This window comes from Rhinichthys klamathensis, unplaced genomic scaffold (assembly GCF_029890125.1).
Source record: "Rhinichthys klamathensis goyatoka isolate OS25496 unplaced genomic scaffold, OSU_Roscu_1.1 h1tg000027l_1, whole genome shotgun sequence".
Lineage (NCBI taxonomy): Eukaryota > Metazoa > Chordata > Actinopteri > Cypriniformes > Leuciscidae > Rhinichthys > Rhinichthys klamathensis.
The window spans coordinates 1,153,447-1,177,987 of record NW_026606577.1 but is presented as its reverse complement, the minus strand read 5'-3'; the positions used below and the strand labels follow the sequence as shown (position 1 = coordinate 1,177,987).

General features: G+C 42.5%; 1 protein-coding gene and 1 pseudogene across 1 annotated transcript; one reads left to right on the top strand and one right to left on the bottom strand.

Moving 5' to 3' along the window:
* The first annotated feature begins 5,993 nt into the window (after window positions 1-5,993).
* On the top strand, window positions 5,994-7,055 carry LOC130078595 (trace amine-associated receptor 13c-like). The gene has a single exon (XM_056244156.1). It carries the CDS (start codon window positions 6,042-6,044, stop codon window positions 7,053-7,055), a length of 1,014 nt encoding a protein of 337 aa, XP_056100131.1. The 5' UTR covers window positions 5,994-6,041.
* Window positions 7,056-14,226: 7,171 nt separating this feature from the next.
* Window positions 14,227-15,294, bottom strand: LOC130078517 (trace amine-associated receptor 13c-like; annotated as a pseudogene).
* Window positions 15,295-24,541: the final 9,247 nt, after the last annotated feature.

Below are 24,541 nucleotides of genomic sequence, written 5' to 3'. Positions count from 1 at the left end.
TTACAGGTAAATAACACAAAATGTTGTAAGCAAGTAAATAGTCAGTTTTGTGGAATGGCACTGATCTTTATGGAGTTTACCCAGTCCCAGTTATTTTTAAAATAACATTGCCGAGTGTCTGAATGGCACTGATCTGATGAAAAGTCTGATGAAAAGTCATGTTGAAAAGTCAACATGGCTTTTGCTCCATCTGTTAGAATTTCAAACTGTTCCACACCTTAGGCTGTTCCCCCAGTTCCATTCTTCCCAAAAGTGCATGAGGAGGTCCCGAGCTCCTGGAAGTCCCCGTTGTCTTCCCGTGATCGCTCGGCGACCTCCTCCGCCTTCTCTGCCCTTGATGAGGCCGCGGTGAAAGGGTACACTGGGGTTTCCCCTGTCGAGCACTCTGTTGCGATGCAACTGTGTCCGCAGAGTGCTTCGATGTGGCATGGTGACCCAAAGCACCCCTCCAAAGCCTGTAGGTTTTCGTCTACCTTGGTGGAATTCCTACAGAGCCTGGAAAGACCCCGGCCTGGATATGTGCCCAAGGTTCCTACCACCCCGTTTCGAGACCAGATGGTGAACCTGCAAGCGCTGCCCTCGGAGGAGGCAGACCCAGCCTTGGCACTGCTCTGTCCAGTACGCGCTCTCCATGCCTACGTAGACAGGACGCAGTGTTTCAGGACCTCTGACCAGCTCTTTTCTATGTCATGGAGGGAAACTGCTGGGAAGCTGAAGGGTAATGCTCTCTCCAAACAAAGGTTGTCTCACTGGATAGTGGACGGTATTGCTTTGGCTTACCAGCAGCAAGTTCGACCGTGCCCCCTTGATGTGAAGGCCCACTCCACTCGGAGTCTGGCCTCCTCTTGGGCTCTAGTGCATGGCGCCTCGCTAACAGACATTTGCAGAGCTGCAGGCTGGGCAACACCTAACACATTCGTAAGATTCTATAATCTCCGAGTGGAGCCAGTATCCTCTCGTGTACTCGCTTCAACTAGCCAGTAACTAGGATCCGCTCAGGTGTATTCGCTTGCTCGCCATTCCACTACACGGACTGGATACGTGCAATATTCTCCTCAGGTGAGTGTCCCTGAGAAGCCCTGAGTTCCTCCAGCACGTCAACGCCAAGGTTATGCCCCCGGTCGCTTTCGCAGTTGGCTAGGTGCCTCCATGTCCATGGTTCCCCCGCTGGGTGACCCCCACATGTGTTTTTTCACTGTAAGCCTCCTTGAGCATGTGTCTTTCCCTCAGCAAGCCACCTTGCCACCCCTAAAGTTGAAAGATTCCACCCTATGGGCTGGACACTCCAGTGTTCTTCCATATGCTACCCCCTCTCGGGTCATTCGTGTACTAAGACCTCCCTTCAGGCAGGCATGGTTTGTATATTTCCACTGAGATATGCTTCCCAGTGTGCCTTGGTATTCCTGTGTTAAGTTGAAGTCCTTCGTCCGTGCCAGTCTCACGACAAGGAGCTCACACTTACGCAGGGCACTGGAAGACAGCCGAGAGGTGGCGTGATTAGACTGGTGCCCCCATTTCCTCGTCACTCGACGTAACTCGGAGTGACTACGAAAGGGAACGTCTCGGTTACGTATGTACAGAGGTGGGTAGAATATCCAAAAACTGTACTCAAGTAAAAGTACAAGTACTTATAGAAATATTTACTCAAAGTAAAAGTAATAATCTTAAAAGTTACTTGAGTAAGAGTAAAAAAGTATCCAATGAAAAAACTACTCAAGTAGTTAGTTACTAGTTACTAGTTACATTGGATCACATAGGCCTATATATATATATATATATATATAACATGATATTATTTAGATATTTTTATTTTATTTAAATTACTAAAATTATCATAATTAGATAAGCTATCTTTGCAACAAAAGCAGAAGAGACAAACATTATTTCTGTATATTATATATATAGCCCGAAAACCATTGCCTGTCCTTTGGTTTGTATAATAGTATAATAACTTATACAACTACATTTGGATTATTAGACAATGTCGGAATAAAGTGACTATGGAGTTTTTGTCATGTATTTGTCTCTTGTTTTGTGTGCAAACACATGGCCGGTTGTTTTGGGCTATGTGTTGGCATTGTCTTGTGTTTTACCTGGTTTCCTTGTTAATGTTGTATCAGTGTCACCTGTGATTGTGATCATGTGTCCTTACCACGCCCCTTGTTCCCTCGTTAGTATTGATGTTCATCAGTGTCACCTGTACCTTTTGTGATGTGTTCTATGTAAGCTCCCGGTGTTTGTTCCTCAGTGCTGGTTCGTCTTGTTAACAGTCGGTTCTGTGAGTATTGTGCTCTGTCTGTGAAAGTTCCAGTTCCTATTTGTGGTCAAGTCTAGTTATTATCTGAGTTACTGTTTGTTTGCCCCATCGTGGGTCTTTGTTTTCCGTTTGTAATAAACCGTGTTTTGTAAAATTACTGTCTGCGCTTGGGTTCTATTTAGCGTAACGTGACAGAACGAACCAGCCCATTTGAACCCAGCAGACAGTCGACTATGTCTTGTTCCGCCAGTAGCCAGTTGGGTGACCAGGAGCGATGGTGGCAGTCGACCATCGAGGACATGAGGAGGGGCAAGATTCCGTTTCCTCCCCAGGGAGAGAGATCCCTGGAGAGATATGCCCAGGGCCTAGAGGAGAAGAGAAATTTTACGCCGGAGGTCCTCCTAAACTCCTATTTCATCGCGGGGCTCAATGTACCTCCTCCGCTGGCTGAACGGCAGGGGCTGATCCGACGCCCATTTCGAGAGGTAGTGGACCATGTGCGTCGAAAGGAGCGGCAGGACCCCACAATGACGTTGTCAGCTTCTGCATTACCAGCGATCCCGGAGAGTCGTGTCCTAGCCACGACAACGCTTGGCCCCCACGTTCTCGCTGCTTCGACGTTGGCGGGGGGTCCTTCAGCCTTGGCTGCGGGGATCACGGTACCGATCCTAGATCCGGCTATGGCTTCTGCACCGCGGTCAAAGAGGAGGAGGAAGAGATCGTCGGGTTTGCCGTCTCAATCCCTTCCCGGCTCCGTGCCGATTCTTCAGGTTGCTTCTGACAGTCTGGTCCACGCTAAGGCAGATGGGAGAGTGACCAAGTCCAGCCCTGTCCCAGCTGTGGAGTCTAGTTCTGTCCACGCTGTGGTAGATGGGAGAGTGACCAGGTCCAGCCCTGTCCCAGCTGTGGAGTCTACTACTGCCCACGCTGAGTCGTCTGTGGCACCCCCTGTCCCAGGTCCGTTGCGAGTTGCAACGCCCCCAGTTTTGGGTTCTGTATCGTCTCCTCTGCTTGCTGCCACAACATCTGTTGTTTCCCCGATTACCCCTGTTCCTGTTGTGCCCCGACCTGTCCCCCCCAAGACTGTACCTCATGTGTCTCCACCCAGAACTGCCCGGTTTTCGTGTCCTCAATCAGTGCCCATGTCCAGTGAATTTAGGACTTTTGTTCCACCCACCCACCCTGGACCTCCACCTACGAACTCTTTTGTTCCCCCACCCCCCCTCCCTCATGTGTTATTTTTATTGTGTCATCCCGATCCTACTGTTATGTTTTCGTGTTTGCCACTGTTAATGGTTGTTATGTTTTGTTGGTTTATGTCTAGTTTACAGTCGGTTATGTCCCATGTGGAGCGTCTGGTAGCCGCTCCGTAAGGAGGAGGTTATGTCATGTATTTGTCTCTTGTTTTGTGTGCAAACACATGGCCGGTTGTTTTGGGCTATGTGTTGGCATTGTCTTGTGTTTTACCTGGTTTCCTTGTTAATGTTGTATCAGTGTCACCTGTGATTGTGATCATGTGTCCTTACCACGCCCCTTGTTCCCTCGTTAGTATTGATGTTCATCAGTGTCACCTGTACCTTTTGTGATGTGTTCTATGTAAGCTCCCGGTGTTTGTTCCTCAGTGCTGGTTCGTCTTGTTAACAGTCGGTTCTGTGAGTATTGTGCTCTGTCTGTGAAAGTTCCAGTTCCTATTTGTGGTCAAGTCTAGTTATTATCTGAGTTACTGTTTGTTTGCCCCATCGTGGGTCTTTGTTTTCCGTTTGTAATAAACCGTGTTTTGTAAAATTACTGTCTGCGCTTGGGTTCTATTTAGCGTAACGTGACAGTTTTGCATTCAAATGTAAAGCGATGGCAGTCATGTCATGCCCAACACAAACAACGATCAAATGCAAGGATATTCTTCTGTCTGTTCTCCAAAATGTATTTAAATGTAGGCTATATTTATGAAAGCATCTTTAAACTGGTTAACTGTGTCTAATAAGGCAGGCAACGGCATTCGTTTTCAAGTCGAGTTCGTACGCCACTGCGCAATACACACATTGTGTGTGTACACACTACACACATTCATAAACTGGACGATGGTAGCTTATTTAATGTATAACTATAAAGTAATGTATATGTCCAAAAAAAGGGTAATGTCATACTTTGTAGTAGTGCTATATGGCGTAATAATCTGTTTGGTTGTAAAATGTATTACCTGAATGAAATCGAATGTATCGTCGTGTGGAATAATTCATTCACAGACAGCTTACGAAGTAACATACGAAGATGTTCAACTAATAAAGATCTTCATCGCTGGCAAAAAATATGATGCATTTGCAGATTTACTTTCTAGACTGTAGGCTACTGTAGACTGTGGACCGCCACTTCATACAACGCTCTTCCTGTTACGACTCCGAGACGATTCAGTGCGTGCAGGAAACTGAACAGATCATTCAAACTGATTCGCGAACCGATTTAGACAGATCTGCCCAACTTGTTTGATGACGTCTTTGAACGGAATCGACTCAAAAGAGTGATTCATTTGTGAATTGAGCATCGCTCATGCCCAGGAAAAAGAGAGAGCGCACGCTTAGAATAAACTACGCTTTTAACAACATATTGCATTGAAATAAAGTAACGAGAGGAACGTCGCCCAACGTAACGAAGTTAAAGTACAGTTTTTTCATTAGAAATGTACTCGAGTTAAAGTAAAAGTACCCACAATTAAATCTACTCTTAAAAGTAAAAAATTTCCAAAAAACTACTCAAGTAAATGTAACGAAGTAAATGTACCCACCTCTGCGTATGTAACATGCAAACCCTCATTCCCTGAGTAGGGAACGGAGACGTTACGTCTTCCTGCCACTTCCACTGTTCCGCTGGAACGCCGAGTTCAGTCTTAGTTCCTCAGCAGGAAACATATCTGCATGTTGCCAGCGTCCTTCCTTATATACCCACGAGGTGGGGCGGAGCTGCGCTATGCAAATTCCGCAGACCCATGGCACTTCTTTGCCATTGGCTAATTTTTTTATACTGGAAGGTGATAGGCTTCTAAGCGAAACCCCCATTTCGTCGTCCCTCGACGTAACATCTCCGTTCCCTACTCAGGGAATGAGGGTTACATACGTAACCACGACGTTCCCTTTAGAGATACATAAACCCCCACCCTAAATTCAATATTTATATTTTTGTTCCAATCAGTGCTTGAAGTGGCTTCTATATTTTAATCTTTAGCATACCTTTGCTTTTTCTTGTGTACCGCCACTTTGCCAGTCAGAGTCAAAGGGTCAGTGCAAGCGAGTAGGCCGTCATTAGCAGGTCGAAAGCTGGTGAACTCGCTGTGCCTAGTAAATCAGCCTATTTTCTTGTCACCTGTGTTAACATCCTGTTTACAGTCTTCGTAATAACATCCACACAAATGACAATTTGGGAAATGACTTCAATGCAGATTGTGTACAAGTCTGGAAAAGAAATAGTAAAAAATAAAAACAAACGTCTGTGTTTAGAGCAAAAAACGGTCCGGATCCAATTGATAGCTGGTTGACCAGTGCATCTCTAATGATTAATAATTATGAAATAAGTATTTGATGCGCACAAGAATAAGGGTTATTCTGATTTGAATTATGCTTCAAATTACAGTTGTGTGTATCTATCACATTAAAACTTGGGAAAATAAAATAATTATTTCATTATGCAGCATCAGAGTGAGTGAAAATGGGTGGGCCAGCCTGATCCAGACACTGTATAAATTAAAGGACAGTAAGGAGAGCAGAACAAACTCCTAACAGGAGGAGACTCACTCATGGCCTATGAGACAGAGGATCATGAGACTCAATACTGCTTTCCTGCCATCAACTCATCATGTATCAAGGGAAAACGGTCCAGTTTTGAACATAATATCATTTACATTTTTGTATCATTGCTGTCAGCATGGACTGTGTTTCTGAACCTGCTGGTGATCATCTCCATCTCTCACTTCAAGAAGCTTCACACTCCAACCAACCTGATTATTCTCTCTCTGGCTGTGGCCGACCTGCTTATTGGACTTATTGTGATACCCATAGAGGGCATCAAGCAAATTGAGACATGTTGGTACTTTGGAGACACTTACTGTGGACTATATGTAATTATTGTTAGGTTGCTCCTTTCATCATCTCTTAGTAATTTAGTTTTAATTGCTGTTGATCGTTATATGGCTGTGTGTTACTCTTTACTGTACCCACAGAAAATAACCGCAACTAAAACTTTAATAAGCATCTGTCTCTGCTGGTTTTGCTGTTTAGTTTACAATATTTGGTCGGTAATTAGTAATGGATATTTTAACATGTCAGACAAAACAATGTGTTATGGCCAGTGTATTGTTTTGATTACTCCTGCTTGGAGATTCACTGATTTTATATTTACCTTCTTATTTCCATGTACTGTTATAATCACTACATATTTGAGGATATTTTATGTTGCACATCAGCAAGTGAAGGTTATTAACACTCAAATGAATGGTGTAAAATTTGTAATGGAAGTTTCAGTTAGGAGAAAATCTGAGAGTAAAGCTGCTCTGACATTAGGAATTATTGTGACGGCTTATTTACTTTGCTGGATTCCATTCTATATCTGTTCTTTAACAAAAACCACAACAATTTCATCCACTACAATGACATTTCTGTTATGGACCTTTCATATAAACTCAGGTCTGAATCCTATTGTCTATGCTTTATTTTACAGCTGGTTTAAAATATCAGTTAAACGCATCTTAACTCTTAGAATATTTCAGCCAGCATCCTCTCTGATGGACATTTTTATAGATTGTCATTCATGATTGAACGGAGGAGGGGGGTCAACAACTACACAAATACCGCTATTTCAGAATATTTCATATGTATTTAGATGTTCAGGTACAAGAATGATACAATTTAGTGATCAACATTGACCTAATAATGAAGAGAGAGTGATAATGAAATGATAATCATTTACTCAACCTCAGGTTGTTCCAAATCTGTTTTTGAGGGAGATATTAGGCATGATTGTCTCTGTCACATTTCAATTTCATTGTATGAACAACAACAAAAAAAACTAAAAAGGATTAAATGAATGTGAATGATGACTGCATTTGTCAGATACTGCCTAGTCTCTTTTTGTGTGTTTCAAAGCAGCATGACATTTGTGAAAATTGAAACCGTAAACCCAAGATGTTGACAATGTACTAGAAATGTTTATAGTACTTATATAAACGTATTTCATACAATTAAATGCAGAAATACAAAATAGTTGAGTGTAATAAACAACCTTTTTTACTATCAATTGTGTGTGCTGTGGATTTTTTTTGCGTATTAAAATATCTTTGCTCAAATTCTGTTTTCGAATTAATTCAGTCACTTTCATCAATAGTTTATTTATACATGGCAACAGTTATGTTTGGCTGTACAATTTTGTTCTGGGCCAAACTGAATGAAGCATGATGAAGCCATGCCTGGACAAGGCGAGGAGATAACTAATATTTTTACCCATCAGCTGAAATAAAACAGGTACAGCAGTTTACATATTTGATAGTTTCTCACAATAATTAGATAGATAAAATGGCTTAATAAAATGACAATACACAGAAGAGGTAAAGAAGATTACATCACTAGCCTAGAATCACTGACATCTATCAGCTAAGTTGTAGCTGAAGATGGAGGCGGGAGTATAAATGCAGCTATAGCATTATCATCTGAGAGTGAATTTAAAGGATCATTGTAACAAGGTACTTGTCAAATCATGATGCGAGCATAACTGATGTGGCTTCCCTGAACTATCATTAAGCTTGATTTATAAATCAAGACTTCTTTGCTCTCCGCATTAGTAGCACTATTTGTGTGGTGTGCAGAGCTGTAGAGTGTTCCCAAATCACTTAAGTTCCATGATTTTTTGGAAGCAGGGCTAAAAATAACATTTAATTCCAGTTCAAATGTTTTTAAATAAGTTTAAACCATTTCTGTTTATAGGATTAAAGAGTCGAATAAAAAATCTACATAGACATTATTCATTAAATAATCTATATGACGTATTGTATGACACACACACACACACACACACACACACACACACACACACACACACACACACACACACACACACACACACACACACACACAATCACACACACACAATCACACACAATCCCTGGGTGCATAACTACCTAAATGATGCCTTTATAGTCTAATCATTATCAAGAGATTTAATAAATTAATTCCAAATGACAATTATTTTATAGCCCCAGGGCTCCAAAGCTCTAATAGTGAAAGGTAAAGTTGATAAGAATAGGGTGATCATTTCTGAATGGAACGCATCCCCCCACTCTCTCAGAATCGTCTCTTAGTCCCTCACAGTCACACGTACAGCATGCATCATTTTATTCTAAATAGCTGAATATAAACAGACAGAAACTTCCAAAAGTGCAGTTTACAAGCTATTAGCAGTCGGCGGCTTGAGTGCTTATGTCGAGCTATTTGCGATATAGTCTTTGTGAGCTGTGGCTTGAATGGTTTCTGTGCAGATTTAAACTGTGGCATAGGAACATAGCTCATTGTTTTTTCTAAATAAATCAAAGCAACACTATGTAAAATTTTTTACCTTAAAATAATGTTTCCAAAATCTTATCAAAGGTTCATCAAGTTCACCTTTAACAGGATGAAAGGCACTTCTGCCATAGCCTGACGGGGGTCTGCATCGCTTTTACTGGCACTACGGAACTTCGGGGTTCGGGTAGTAATCCGACCACAAAAAGAACTACAAAATTCGACTGCTTTACGTCAAGCGCTACAATAGTCATTATTTCGTTTTTCTTCGTTTCTGATGTCGCAATACATCATCCTTTCATGAAATCATGTAACATACTCTACCTTGTCTGTGGACATCGTTCATTCTAAAGCCGGTGCTGGATAAACAGCGAGCGTGCGTGCGACGGTAGGCTAAATTATTTACGACAGCAGTAATAGACAATTTCGTTTCCAACCAGTAGGGCGACCGAAGAGGAAAAGTTCCATGGTGTTGCTTTAACACATACATTTAGCTAGCATATGTATATGTGCATTATCACCTCTGCATTCACTTTTAATAATTCGGAAGGTTAGTAAAGGTTGTTGCACCAGACTCACACTTATCCATTTTTCAATGTTATTGAGTGGTGCAGGTATGACGTCACTTTGTTAGCATCACACTAGTTCCCTTGACAAAAACCCAACAGGATTTTCCCATTGGCTTTTGGATTATTGCTGAAAACAAGTTCTGTGATCAAAAAATGTATTCTTCATTTATTCGATTCAAAATACAGCAAAAACGTCTCAGGTTACGTATGTAACCCTGGTTTCCTGAGAGGGAACGAGACGCTGCATCGAGACGCGGTGGGAACGCCCTGGTGATTGCGTCGTGAAGCACGTGTATAATCAGTCCAATGGAGAGACGAGACGTCATAGGCGGGTGACGTCATCGACCAGGAAATTATAAAGCCACGACGCCAAATGCCTGTTATGTGTGAAGTCAATGCGCACACTAAGAAGCAAGCACCCTAGACCCTGGAGTGGAACCAAGATCCAAGTCATAAAATCTAACAAATGTAAGTGGCGAGGACCAGCATGCCGCATCACAAATGCCATGAAGGAAAACTCCCGAGATTAATGCCATAGAGACAGCCATACTCCTCGTAGAATGAGCCTGGACAGCCAAAGGTGAAGGCTGTCCGGCCGCTTCATAAGCAAGTGAGATAGCCTCAACTACCCACTTGTTCATCATCTGTTTAGATGCAGGGCAACCTATTTTAGGTGACCTGAAGCAGACAAATAATTGCTCTGATATACGCCACAGAGCAGCTCTGTGGACATACGCATCCAAAGCCCGGACAGGGCATAACAGATTAAGTTTTCCCTGATCTGGACTATTAAAGGTGGAGGACAGAAGGCCTGCAGCACAAATGACCCACAAATTTAGTAGGGACCTAGTAATACAACCCGACCTGGGGTGAAGAAATACTATCACCATACCAGGTGCAAATCCAAGTACGTGCAGGCCTCAGCCTCATGTACCATGAAGAAGACGAAATTAAGGATCTCTCCTCAGAGATAACCCAGCAAAGAAACATTCATTACAGAAATCAAGTACTGTACCAACAGGGCAGAAAACAAGATTCAGAAGGCGTTCTGCACCAGGCAGAGAACAGTTTTCATATCAATGCATATTTAGTCTTCTCGTGGAGGGAGCTCTAGACTGGAGTATGGTCTCCACGACCTCGGTCGAGAGACCTGAATCTATGAGCTGGGCCCCCTCAGAGGCCGAGCCCACATTATCCATAACTCCAGATGAGGGTGAAATATTGTATCCCATGATTGGGATGGGAAATCCCTCCTGATCAGAATCTCCATGGGAGAGCCGTCTAGAAGGGACAATAGGTCCGAGAAACACACTCGTGCCGGCCAGAACGGGGCTACTTATAATCTTTTCTAGATGAGCCCCTACCCGGCGAACCCTCTGCTTTTTTTTTTTTTTTACTCCTGGGAGCAAAGATATCGGGAAATGAGTACAGGTGTAGCGTCAACCACACCTAATACGGGAGGGAGAACCACATACAAACGATGCAAAAGGTTGACTTGAGTTTGACCGAAGTTCTCCCTAAGAAGCTCCACCACCTCGGGGTGAAGTCTCCATTCCCCGGGCCTCAGCCCCTGCCTCAACAGGATATCTGCTCTGATATACGAGACCATCAGTGTGTTGTCCGGAAGGACAAACACATGGTGACCTCTCGGGTCTGGCAGGAAGTATTGAGATTCTCAGGAATACCGTCATCACTTTTAGCCAATTATGTACTAAAAGGTAGATGGTCTTGCCAAACACCCTTCGCCGAGCGACCACTCATGATCACCCCCGACTTGTGAGGGAAGAATTATGCGTCGACAAGAAGCCCCCAACACTGGGCCTGGGCGAGGAACCAAGGTTCTTCCACATGGCCGAGGCATGTAGGCATAGCTTCATAAGTAAGCGTCCTTTAAGTCTATTGTGACAAACCAGTCCTCGGACTGAATCTGTGACAATCATATTTAGCGTAAGCATACTTTGAACTTGAGATTCTGAAACCTGCTGTTTAATTGACACAGGTCTAGAGTAGGACGCAACCCCTCATCCTCTTTCAGAAACAATGAAGTAATGGCTGTAAAACCCTGACTGTCTGCTGGGAGGAGTAACCCCTTCTACAGCTCCTTTTGCAGAAGTGTCAGTACTTCCTGCTCCATAACCACAGCCTGCTTGGGGTCCACCACTGTGGGGAGGACCCCTAGAAATCTGGGCGGACGAGAACCGAACTGAATTCTGAAACCCTTTTCTATAGTGTGCAGGACCCACTGAGAAATATGTGGCAGTAGTTTCCACGCTGCCAGAAATTCTACTAGGGGAACCAGTCTCTCAAGACTGGCCTCTGGATTTGGTTGAACAGTCACTACGGTGCCCTGAAGCGGCGAACCGGCAGGGAACAACCAAACTGACAGTTCTACCAGAAAGACTCGGGAGAATAAATACTGTAAAAATAAATACATTTATTGATAGCCCAGCAAGCAATAAAGTTCTTTGGCGTAGGCCCCGTCCATAGCTCGCAATCCGAGGGTCCGGACTCTGCATTTCCTGCCTGAAGACGAAGGCAGGGGTGCAGCCGACCCCCTGTGAGGTATAGGAAGGGACCATCCTGGTGGTGGTGGGGAGGATGGAGGGGAAGGGACCATCCAGGTGGTGGTGGGGAGGATGGAGGTGAATGAAAGCGTCAGCATCTGCGAACTCAAACATGTGTAAGTACTGGTCTTTTATACCGCAAGTATTAGACACGATTGGAGAGATGAGAAGGTAATAAGTGACGTAGCAATTGAGTCTTCCTGGCAGAACTTAACGCTAAAGCTTCCATTTCTACGACCCTCCTCGGAGGATCGTATGGGGACGCTGATACCTCGGTGCCCTGAACGGCGAACCGGCAGGGAACAACCGAACTGGCATATAAATCTTTAGATGCCTATAACTATGTGCTGAATGGTCATGTACAAGACTTGTGTGGTACGATCCGCAGTTCTGCCTAGCCAGCGCCAAGAAGACGACAATGTAAAGAGTGACATTACGGTACAATTTTAATGATGTGAATATTTTCTAGAAATAAAAATTCCAGATACAGCATATTCATTTCTCATTGATTCGTGCACCCAACAACACAACTAGATGACATTTAATAATAATAATAATTTAAGCTCCTTATTATGTAGCCGAATCTGTGCTGGTTCGTATTTGCCGCCTCCAGTTTTACCTTCCTTTTGCCTCCAGCTAGCGCCGTGACGTAACTGTGACGTCGGCTCGAAATTGGTCTGGTGGATGACGTCACCCACCTATGACGTCTCGTCTTTCCATTGGACTGATTATACACGTGCTTCACGACGCAATCACACAGGGCGTTCCCACCGCGTCTCGACGCAGCTCGAGTTCCCTTGAAAGGGAACAGTTGTGTAAAATTATTTGATGAATAGAAAGTTCAAAAGTACAGCATTTTTTGTAACATTATGATACCGGTCAAAAGTTTGGGGTCAGTAAGATTTATTTTTTTTTGTAAAGAAATTAACTAAATTAGTAATTGTATTCAGCTAGGAATCTAGGATGCATTAAATTGATCAAAAGTGACATTATAGACATTTATTAATTATTATGTTGCAAAAGCTTTCCATCACCACCCTTATACCAAGGGTGGTGATGGCACAGTGGATAAGACACATGCCTTTGGTGTGAGAGACCCGGGTTCGAATCCACTGTGAGACACCAATGTGTCCCTGAGCAAGACACTTAACCCCTAGTTGCTCCAGAGGCGTGCGACCTCTGACATATATAGCAATTGTAAGTCGCTTTGGATAAAAGCATCAGCTAAATGTAAATGTATTTCAGATAAATGCTGTTCTTTTGAACTTTCTATTCATCAAAAAATCCTGAAAAGAAACTGTACACAACAGCTTTCAAAATTGATAATAATAATAAATGTTTCTTGAGCAGCAAATCGGCATATGTTTTCTGAAGAATCATGTGACACTAAAGTAATGATGCTGAAAATTCATCTTTAACCACAAGAATAAATTACATTTTAAAATATATTAAAATAGAATAAAATTATTTTAAATTGTAAAATTATTTCACAATATTACTGTTTTCGCTGTATTTTGGATCAAATAAACGAAGCCTTGGTGAGCAGAAGAGACTTTTTTTAAAACCTTAAAAAAATCTTTCCTTTCTAATAATTTTGGGCATAATGTAACTGAGAAAACTATTGTGATATGTATAATATGGAACCTCATAAATGACTGATTTTAAATTTTCAACAGCTCCATGTGCCACACAAATAGAGCTCCTCAGAATCATTTGATTTTAACAGAGCTAAGCTATAGTAATACTCTAAGCATAAAGATAAATAACACACAATAATATTGCAGAAAATAGTGTTTTTTTCTTGTACTGAATGATTAAGTATTGATACTTTAGTTTTTAATGAAAGGTTTATTTACATTTACATTAACGTTTAATCATTTAGCAGATGCTTTTATCCAAAGCGACTTTCAAATGAGAACAACAGAAGCAATCAGACCAACATGAGGGCAACAGAATAAAAGTCTCAGTTAGTCTAGCAAAGTACACATATTTATGATCATGAATTGATTTCTCTCACAATCAATTTCTTCTTCTTCTTGAAGGATGCATGCAATTGCTGCCTAAAAATCTTGATTTTGAAGATTTGGTGTCTTGAGGCAGCATAGTTGAGTAGCTTACCGTTTTGAACTGCACTAATGATGCATTAAAATGCTACCTCTATAGGCAATTCATTAGGGTTAGCGTAAGTATCTTACTCCATCTATCTGTATGCATCACAACTCAGGAACACATTATGATGTTGCATTTTCTGCAATTATTCAGTGACTGGTCTCAGAGATCAAAGTAAAAAATGTAACCAATTATGAATGACAATCTGTAAAAATGTCCACCAGAGAAGATGCTGGTTGAAGTATTCTAAGAGTGAGAATGTGCTTAACAGACCTTTTAAACCAGCGATAAAACAAAGCATAGATAAGAGGATTCAGACCCGAGTTAACATACAAGGTCCATGTTAGTAATGTCATTGTAGTGGAAGAGATTGCAGTGCTTTCTGTTAAAGAACAGATATAAAATGGAATGCCACAACATAGATAAACTGTCACAATGATTCCTAATGTCATTGCAGCTTTACTCTCAGATTTCCTCCTAACTGAAACCTCCATTACACATTTACCACCCTTCAGAGAGTTTATAACTTTCACTTGCTGTTGTGCGACATAAAATATCCTCAAATATAAAGTTATAATCAGGATACAAGGAAATAGGAAGGAAAAGATTAAATCAGTGAATCTCCAAGCAGGAGTAATCAAAACAATACACTGGCCGTAACAAACATCTGGTCTGTGCAAGGTATTAAAATATCCATTACTAATTACAAAGGCCATATTGTAAACTGAACATAAAAACCAGCAGAGACAGATGCTTATTAAAGTTTTAGTTGTGGTTATTTTCTGTGTGTACTGTAAAGGGTGACACACAGCCACATAACGATCAACAGCAATTAATACTAAATTACTTAGAGATGTAGAAAGAAGCAGTCCGAGAGTTATTACGAAGAGTCCACAGTAAGTGTCTCCAAAGTACCAACACGTCTCAATCAGATTTATGGCATCCACAGGCATCACAATCAGTCCAATAAACAGGTCGGCCACAGCCAGAGAGAGAATAATCAGGTTTGTTGGAGTGTGAAGCTTCTTGAAGTGAGAGATGGAGATGATCACCAGCAGGTTCAGAAACACAGTCCATGCTGACAGCCATGAAAAAAACAAATACATGATATTGTATTCATGATTGGAACGTTTTTCCTTGATACATGATGAGTTGATGGCAGGAAAGCAGTATTGAGTCTCATGATCCTCTGTCTCATAGGCCATGAGTGAGTCTCCTCCTGTTAGGAGTTTGTTCTGCTCTCCTTACTGTCCTTTCATTTATATAGTGTCTGGATCCGACAGACCAACCCATCTACCACTCTAATTGAGGTTATAATAATAATATTATTATTTTATTCTAATTCTCAACTTAACAGTATGCATAAGCATAACTTAAAACATAAACAAAAGGGTACTCATTTTTGTTATTTGTTGTTTCTGCCAAATTTAAATATAAATCAGATCAACTGTGAGGCTTATGTGCATTACAAATAATTTAGTTATAATTTAGTTTAGGATTAGTTCACACACAAAAAAAAGAAAATGATGTCATAATTTACTCACAATTCATGTAATTTCAAACGTGTATGACTTTCTTTTTTCTGTGAGGAAAAAGGGTGGGTTAATGTCTAGGTGTGCATGTGTATCTGCAAGTCTCTGTTCACAGGTGCGTCCAATATTACTAATGAGCCAGCGGTATAACGCGATTGGCAGATCCACTGAATAAAAGCCAGCAGGCAGCCCTCTCCGGGGCGCTCCTTCACTGCGACAGACGCCCGAAACGCAAAAAGCCTCACTGTCTCCGTGCCTGTGAACCTTTGGATGCACGACTCCACGCAGTGGCAACCATCTCGATTGACTCCTGGCAGCTAGAGGCCTACAATATCAACCAACACGCTTGTTTCGTCCTAAATTGAGTAAAGTGGGAATTCTTACTACTTACGAATGAGTGGGAACTGACGTGTATTTGTTTAGAATTCATTTCCCTTCCCCTGTCTCGCAGCTCGGATCAACGGTTCCGGTTCCCCCACTGGCCATTTGGAGTGTACTGGAAATTGTCCAAAGCCATGAATTGTGTGTGCAACTGCAGACTACCATCTTCTAGCCGTTAGCGTCTTCCGTGTGCACTACGAGCACGGGGTGGGCTGGGTCGTGAGTGAAGGACTTTTGACCGTGTTTCATGAAACTCTGCTAATACGCTGATTTCACATAGCCGTTATTTTGAAATGGCTCCGGTTGGAAGAAAACCGGAAGTGTCGCCTTTAATCATAGGAGAGTTGCGAATGCGATGGCGTATTGTTGTGTTTAATGTAGAAATTAGTTATTCTAAAAATGTACATACATTTCTTTCATACTTTAGACTATATACAGTGAAATTCATTTATAAATAAAATTATTTTTTTATATATAATTCAGAACGTAAAAAAAGAAGCAGGAACGAACTATATGCATATCCTATATTGGATATTAACATCCAATAGTGTAAATCGTGGCAGCAGCTTCAGGTTGGTAGTCCAAGGCATTGTTGTCTATCTGTACTTCCGGGGTTCTTCCCACCGGAGCCTCGCTTTCGATTTCAAAATGGCGGCTGCGTGAAATCAGCGTATTGCATATAACTGTTATTTTGCTCGTTTGCATTTCCCTTGGTTGGGTGGGATAGTTATTGTGGCTGCTCGCCTAGGGTTTATTGTCAACTGTCCATGTCATCATCCACGCTGGAGTAAAATAGTTTGAAGGCTACCATTGATAAAACTAATGTAGTTGTAGAATTGTATCTCGTAATGTGTGGGATTCGTTTTGCAGTGCGTACACCTGTACGTTATTATACCTGATATTTGCTTTTGCTGTGTAAATCTCACATGTGACTGTGTGCTGTGCTAGATATGACTTCATTAGGGGAAATTCGTGTTATAGTCTCTCACTGTTTATTTGCTGTCCAGCCAGGGGGCGCCAGATTGTAACATTCCACCTAGCCATTAAACTGGAGCAGTAAGCTACATATTGTGTGTTTTCCACCTTCTTGGTCATACATATTACCGCGTATAGTTTTCTATAGCTTTATTAAACTGCTACTTAAATAAATTTAGCACTTTTATGAGATTTCAGTGTATGTCTGTTACTTGTGTATCACAAGGGTAAAGGTCCTGCGTGTTTTTAAGTAGCACTGTTACATTTTTGGCGCAGTAGGCAGGACCCTTGGCATACACAAGTAACGTCACAATGAGCTCCCCCAGGTAGTAAATGCATTAATGCCATGGTTTATGGAAGGGTCATGGGTCCCAAAATTCGGTAGAGAGGAGACGTCTAAATTCCAAGAATGGAGAAACCAAATTGTGCTTTTCGAAGAAATTGATGGCAAAATTTTGGAAGAAACCGTACAGCACCTTAAAACATCAACCTGCGCCTTTGACGCACTTCCCACATCTTTCTTCAAAAGTGTGTTAAACAGTTTAGAAGCAGATCTCCTAAAAGTGGTAAATGCCTCACTTCTCTCTGGTAGTTTTCCAAACTCCCTGAAAACTGCAGTTGTCAAGCCCCTCCTGAAAAAGAGCAATCTGGATAAGACTATATTAAGCAACTATAGACCGATCTCAAATCTTCCTTTTATAGGCAAGATCATTGAAAAAGTTGTCTTCAATCAGCTGAACAAATTCTTAATCTCGAATGGATACTTTGACAATTTTCAATCTGGTTTCCGATCGCATCACAGCACAGAGACAGCTCTCATAAAGATAATAAACGATATTCGCTTAAATACTGATACAGGGAAATTATCAGTGCTGGTACTACTCGACCTCAGTGCTGCATTTGACACTGTCGATCACGACATACTTCTTGACAGGCTGGAAAACTGGGTGGGGCTTTCTGGGATAGTCCTAAAATGGTTCAGGTCATACTTAGAAGGGAGAGGTTATTATGTGAGTATAGGAGACCATAAGTCTGAGTGGACGTCCATGACATGCGGAGTCCCTCAAGGCTCAATTCTTGCACCACTCCTATTCAACCTGTACATGCTCCCAATGAGCCAAATAATGAGAAAGAACCGAATCTCTTACCACAGCTATGCAGACGACACACAGCTCTACTTAGCCCTATCGCCTAACGACTACAGCCCCATTGACTCCCTGTGCCAATGCATTGATGAAGTCAACAGTTGGATGTGCCAAAACTTTCTTCAGTTAAACAAAGACAAAACTGAAGTCATTGCGTTTGGAAACAAAGATGAAGTTCTCAAGGTGAATGCATACCTTGACGCTAGGGGTCTAACAACTAAAAATCAAGTCAGGAATCTTGGTGTGTCTCTAGAGTCAGACCTTAGTTTCAGTAGTCATGTCAAAGCAATAACTAAATCAGCATACTATCATCTGAAAAATATTGCAAGAATTAGATGCTTTGTTTCCAATCAAGACTTAGAGAAACTTGTGCATGCTTTTATCACCAGCAGGGTGGATTACTGTAATGGACTCCTCACTGGCCTTCCTAAAAAGACCATAAGACAGTTGCAGCTCATACAGAACGCTGCTGCCAGGATCCTGAGCAGAACCAGAAAATATGAACACATCACACCAGTCCTCAGGTCTCTACACTGGCTCCCAGTTACATTTAGGATTGATTTTAAAGTATTATTACTGGTATATAAATCATTCAATGGCCTAGGACCTCAATATATTGCAGATATGCTCACTGAATATAAACCTAACAGATCACTCAGATCATTAGGATCACATCAGCTAGAAATACCAAGGGTTCACTCTAAGCAAGGAGAATCTGCTTTTAGCTATTATGCCAGCCGCAGCTGGAACCAGCTTCCAGAAGAGATCAGATGTGCTCCTACAGTAGTCACTTTCAAATCCAGACTCAAAACACATCTGTTTAGTTATGCATTTACTGAATGAGCAGTGTGCCACTGTCCGTCCGACTGTTTTTACTGTACTTTATTTTTTATTCTAAACTGTTTTAATTATTCTTATTTGTTTTGATTATTTTAATTTCTTCTATGTAAAGCACTTTGAATTACCATTGTGTATGAAATGTGCTATATAAATAAACTTGCCTTGCCTTGCCTTGCCTTGCCTTTTATTAGGGCTCAGGGGCTAAACGAGGTACAGCGTGTTGATTTTGTGCTGAGTGCATTGGAGGGGAATGCTAAAAGAGAAGTACTGCTATTGGCTGAAGGGGAACGAGATACTGATGTAAAAATTCTAGAGGCCCTAGCTTTATTGTATGGTGGTCAGCAGCCTGTTGCTCAACTACATATTCAGTTCTTTAATTGTAAACAGCAACCAGGGGAGGGAGTAGGACCATTCACCCTTCGGCTGCGTGAGCTGCATCATAGGTGGCGGGCCAGAGAACCCCTGACCGCTGGAACAGATGACGAATTGCTGCGAACTCAGTGCGTTATGGGATTGAGACCCGGACCCATAAAGCAGGAATTGTCGAGACAGCTCTGCCGAGCCCCAACATCCACATTTACTGATGCCTGTAGGGAAGCGAAGATGATTGCATAAACACAGAATATGGACTTCTAGGTATGAATGTTGTGGCAGACTGTTGGGTGGGCATTTTCCAGGGTAGACACCCTGGCATCGCAGCTTTCAAATCCGTGTTCTCCCCTTCTGCAGAGAAAGCATGGGATGCAGCCTTCACCTCCATGCCTGAGGTAGAGCTCCAATGTGTGGCTAAACTACAGCGACAGCCCACCTGTGGTGTTACCCCCTGGGACTGAGATGATCATTTGGGCCCACGTCCCACAGGCCACCAACCAGCCCAAATGCCCTGTCTTGGTTGAAGATCTGGAATACCATGGGCGGGAGTGGTGTGTTGCCTGATCGCTGAGCTGGGTGCAAGGTGGGAAGGTTCCCCTCCCTGTCTGCAATCCTAACCCCCCCTAGAGTTGCCACAACGGCGCCCCCTGGTATCTGTGACCCAAATCGACCCAAAGGACATAAGAGGACGTTCCAGACTCGTGCTACGGAACACCGAACCCCACGTAGTCGAGGTTGATGTTATGCACGCAGCACAGACCCAGACTGAAGATCACCCGGCCCTTGCATTGCGTAGTGAGGACCTGGAGAGTGGCCAGCAAGCTCAACTGGCAGCTCTCCTGCGGAAGTGGTCCCACGTGTTTGCTGCTCACGAGGATGACTTTGGGAAGACTGCGGTTGTCACACACCAGATCCCAAAAGACACCGCACCACCAATACAAGAAAGGTACCGACCGGTTCCTCCCAACCTTTACCCCAACTTGAGGGCACTGCTGCAAGGTATGCTGGAGAGTGGCATTGTAAAAGAGAGTTCAAGTCCATGGGCCGCCCCGGTTGTTCTGGCAAAGAAAAAGGATGGGTCATGGAGGTTCTGCATGGATTATCGCAAACTTAACGCAGTGACTCAAAAAGAATCTTTCTCATTGCCACGCATCGAAGAATCCCTCACAAGCCTCACCAGGGCCCAGTGGTATTCAACTCTGGATCTGGCAAATGGGTACTGGCAGGTGGAAGTGGGACCTGCAGACCAAAAAAAGACTGCCTTCACCACCCCCTTTGGTCTGTACTAGTTTGTGCGCATGCCCATTGGCCTCTGTAACGCTCCAGCCGCGTTTCAGAGGCTAATGCAGCGCTGCCTGGGTGCCCAGGTCTATGATTCTCTTCTCATTTACCTGGACGATGTCATTGTGTACTCGCCCAACTTCAGCACCCACTTACAACATCTCGAGCAGGTTTTTAGCTGTCTACAGGAGCATGGCCTAGTTATTACCGGAGGTTTATCCCTGCTTTCTCAAAGGTAACTGCCCCCCTCAAATAGCTCCTGCAGGGAAGTGCCCATCGTCCCTCTTCAGCCATCAAATGGACACCCGAATGCCAGGTAGCTTTTGAGTCGCTCAAACAGGCCCTCCTCAGTGCCCCCATAATGGCCTACACCGATTTTTTAAACTCCCGTTCAGGCTATACACAGACGCAAGTCTGAATGGCCTTGGAGCAGTCCTTGCCCAAGTCCAAGATGGCAGGGAGATGGTTATAGCCTACGCCAGCCGTAGCCTCCATCCCCCGGAACACAGTGATCAAAATTATAGCTCCTTCAAGCTAGAACTGCTGGCCTTGAGCGGTGTTTACCAACAACAACCCTTTAGATGGATCTGGAGACTGCAAAATTGGGGGCAACGGAGCAGAGATTGGTGGCCCAACTAGCCAATTACTCTTATGAAATCCGCTACCGGCCAGGAACCGCTAATAGCGATGCAGATGTGCTTTCTCGAATACCAGGAGAGGCAGCAGACATTGCAGTACATACAGTACGGAGCACCACACCTCCAGAATCACCCAAGAAGGCAGAACGATGTAAATGCCAGCAGAAGATGGACCCTGACCTGCGGCAGCTGCACACCTGGAAAACACAAGGTGGGCCCCCAACAATGAATAACCTCTCTACTTTGTCTCAACAGCTCCGTTGCTTGTTGAGGGAGTGGGACCGGCTGGAACTACATGATGGGGCCCTTGTTAGACTTGTCACCGAGCCAGACACTGGAGCCCCTTTGCAACAAATCATCGTTGCTGTAGCTCAAGTCCGACGAGTGTGGGAGGAATACCACAAAGCTGCAGGTCATGAAGGTGGCAATAAAATGGTCTCACTACCGCGGAGGTGCCCATGCTCATGAGCACAAATGCCAGAGCATGGGCAGCCTAATGTGGTAGGCAAATGGGGAGGACCACAAAAAGCACCCTTGTGCCCCATTTCTGCCAGTTACCCATTCGAAATTGCGGCATTAGACTTTCTGTCCCTCGGGAGGCCGTCTGACACTTTCCAGTATACCCTTGTGTTTACAGATTTGTTCTCCCGCTACACGCTGACAGTGCCCACCCGAGACCAGTCTGCTCCCACTACCGCCAAGGCTCTGTGGACGGCACTCATTCTCCCCTTTGGCTGCCCAGAACACATTTTCAGTGACCAAGGGGGGCCTTTGAGTCAGACCTGATGCACCAAGTTTTATAAGATTTCTGTGTATGTATGTCTGTTACTTGTGTATCACAAGGGTAAAAGTCCTGTGTGTTTTTAAGTAGCACTGTTACATTAACAGGCCTTAACCCCCTGGGGTCGGCGGTCTCTTATCAGTGCAAAAGAGACTCAAATAACTCTTTCGATTTTTGTGATACAGGCAAGTGTTATACATCATTCAAAACTGTTAAATGTCTATTTAACAGTTTTTAACACTTTTATTTGTGTACACTAATAATAAAAACAAAATGTTGTGTTTTTCATAAAATAAAGAAAATAAACATGATGCACGTTTTGTCGTCTCTCTCAATGTGAAGTTCATTCTGAAAATGATCTTTAACTCAGCAAATACTTGCCACCCACACGTGAGAGTTATGTCTTTACAAAGCTTTAAGTCTCCATTTTTAAATGATGTAAATCATACCAAAAACAAATATTCTCTGTTTAAGTAATCCGTATGAAAGCAACGACATGTACAGTTTCTTCAGCCCGAGTTCATTAGATCTAATGTGACCACGCCCACACGCGCACGAGTTGTTCAAATTCAAATGATCCACGCGGAGGAACGCAACGCCCTCATCACCTCTAAACAAAGATTCAGCGACTTCAGTCCTGCTCTGCTTTTCGTCGAGTTTGGAAGTGTTTGGTTTATGCACCTTGGATTAACCTTGGAAGAACACGATTTGATTATTAGAACGATTTTTAAGGTAAGACACATAATAAGCGTCTTATGGTTGTGCTTTACATTGTAGCTACTAGTTAAACTGGTTCCAGACTAAAATGTTATGAAATGAGATTGGAGTGAATATACATGTACACACAAGAATGTTTTTGTCTTCGATAATTAAACACAGCATGATATAAAGTATGCTTATTCTTCAATAGTGAATATTATAATGTTTAGACCCGTGTTTACTGTTAAATACTGTGTTTGTGGATATCTGCTCAAATGTAGATATGTATAATGTAACAATAATGTTTCATAGTTTGGAGCGGCTCGATCGCTTCAGTAAATGTCCTCTGCACGCGCTGAGTTTGAGTCACTCGCGCTGTGGGTTTGAAAAGCAAAACACGCCAAACATTAGGCTTCATGTTTTCTCCAATCTCATTTCATAACGAATGGAAACGTTTGAAGTAACATGATGATCCATATATTTTTGTCTAGTGTAGTGTTACTGAAGTGTTCCTTTTTAACGATATATAGGCTGCCTGCTATCTATCTGTATTATTTATGCAGCCCTATACATAGGCTATAACAATGCACAACAAACGTGGTGTTTTTATATATATTTAATAATAATTGTAACCAGAAAAATCTAAAATGTATTCCCAAAATCATGCAGCCCTATAGTTTCTCTTGATATCAGCATGTTCACATGTGTTTATTTTTATTATTATTTTTTTACAGGGACCAGATGCCACTGATGAGTCCTGCTGACTTCAACATTCACAGGAGTCTCTGTACATGAACATGGTAAAATGAAAAATCAAACACCTTGGAAATGACAGGTATGTACTATGTTTCAGGGATGACACAAAGTTGTGTGACTGTTCAAGCCTCTGTCTTTAGATTTGTCCTTTGTTGTGTATATTTGGGTTATGTTGTGTTTTAAATAAATCCAAACAATCTAAAATCTCATTCTTTGTGCAAGGCTCCTCGTAATGATAGGGCCTGATAGCACAGGGCCATTAGGGGAGAGTCTTTGTCTTTCTCAGGTGTCAAATTAAAGGATGGTTAACGCTAGCCTGGTTCTACCAGACTCTCGTACATTTCATTTGTACAGAGAGTCTGGCCTCGCTCCATTGAGAAACGTTTACTTCCTTGTAGGCGGGTTCTCTGTTAAAGTTCAAAACTATTGGATCTGCCCAGCGTCACTCAGGATCTGCCATAGCCAATCGCTAACGTGTGGTCGTGACGTATGTCATGCGCCGAAACCGGCTGGAAAGAACAAGTCCGAATTCCATATTCATAAATCTAAATATCTAAATGCTAAACCTCTCTTTCTTATATTTGTGAAAGAATTTTAAAAATACCTCTTTTCAATTAAGTTGTCTGAGAACAAAAAAAGCCTTAAAAACATTATCTGTTTGTAATTATTTTCCTTTTTTCAGTGTCATGTAATTCTCTTAACTTGTTCATGTTTATTTTATATTATCCCCCTACTGTTTTATTTTTGTTTTGTTTTTATTATTATTTTTTGTTTGTTTTTGTATTATGTTTTCTGTTATTACTTGTGTATTGTTTTAAGCAATAAAAAAAAACAAGTCCGAATGATCAGAGGATTATGTTTAGAATAAGATGTCTGTCAACGAGAGCTGCATGTTTTGTTCATCGAATTTAAGAGTTCAAGGAACAATTCTAAATTCTAAATGTATATTTGACACTAAGGACAGTGATGTATTCAGTCAACTGTCGAAGCTGGGTGTAATCATTAACAATACGCCGCTGCGGTCGTTTCGGATCTGCCGCAAATGCTGTACAGTGATCATCGTGCACGCCGAGCTGCCCAGCACCAACTCCTAACCTTTCTGCCTC

Excerpts from the sequence above, each read along its gene's own strand:
- LOC130078595 (XM_056244156.1), top strand. The coding sequence starts at position 6,042 with ATGGCCTATGAGACAGAGGATCATGAGACTCAATACTGCTTTCCTGCC.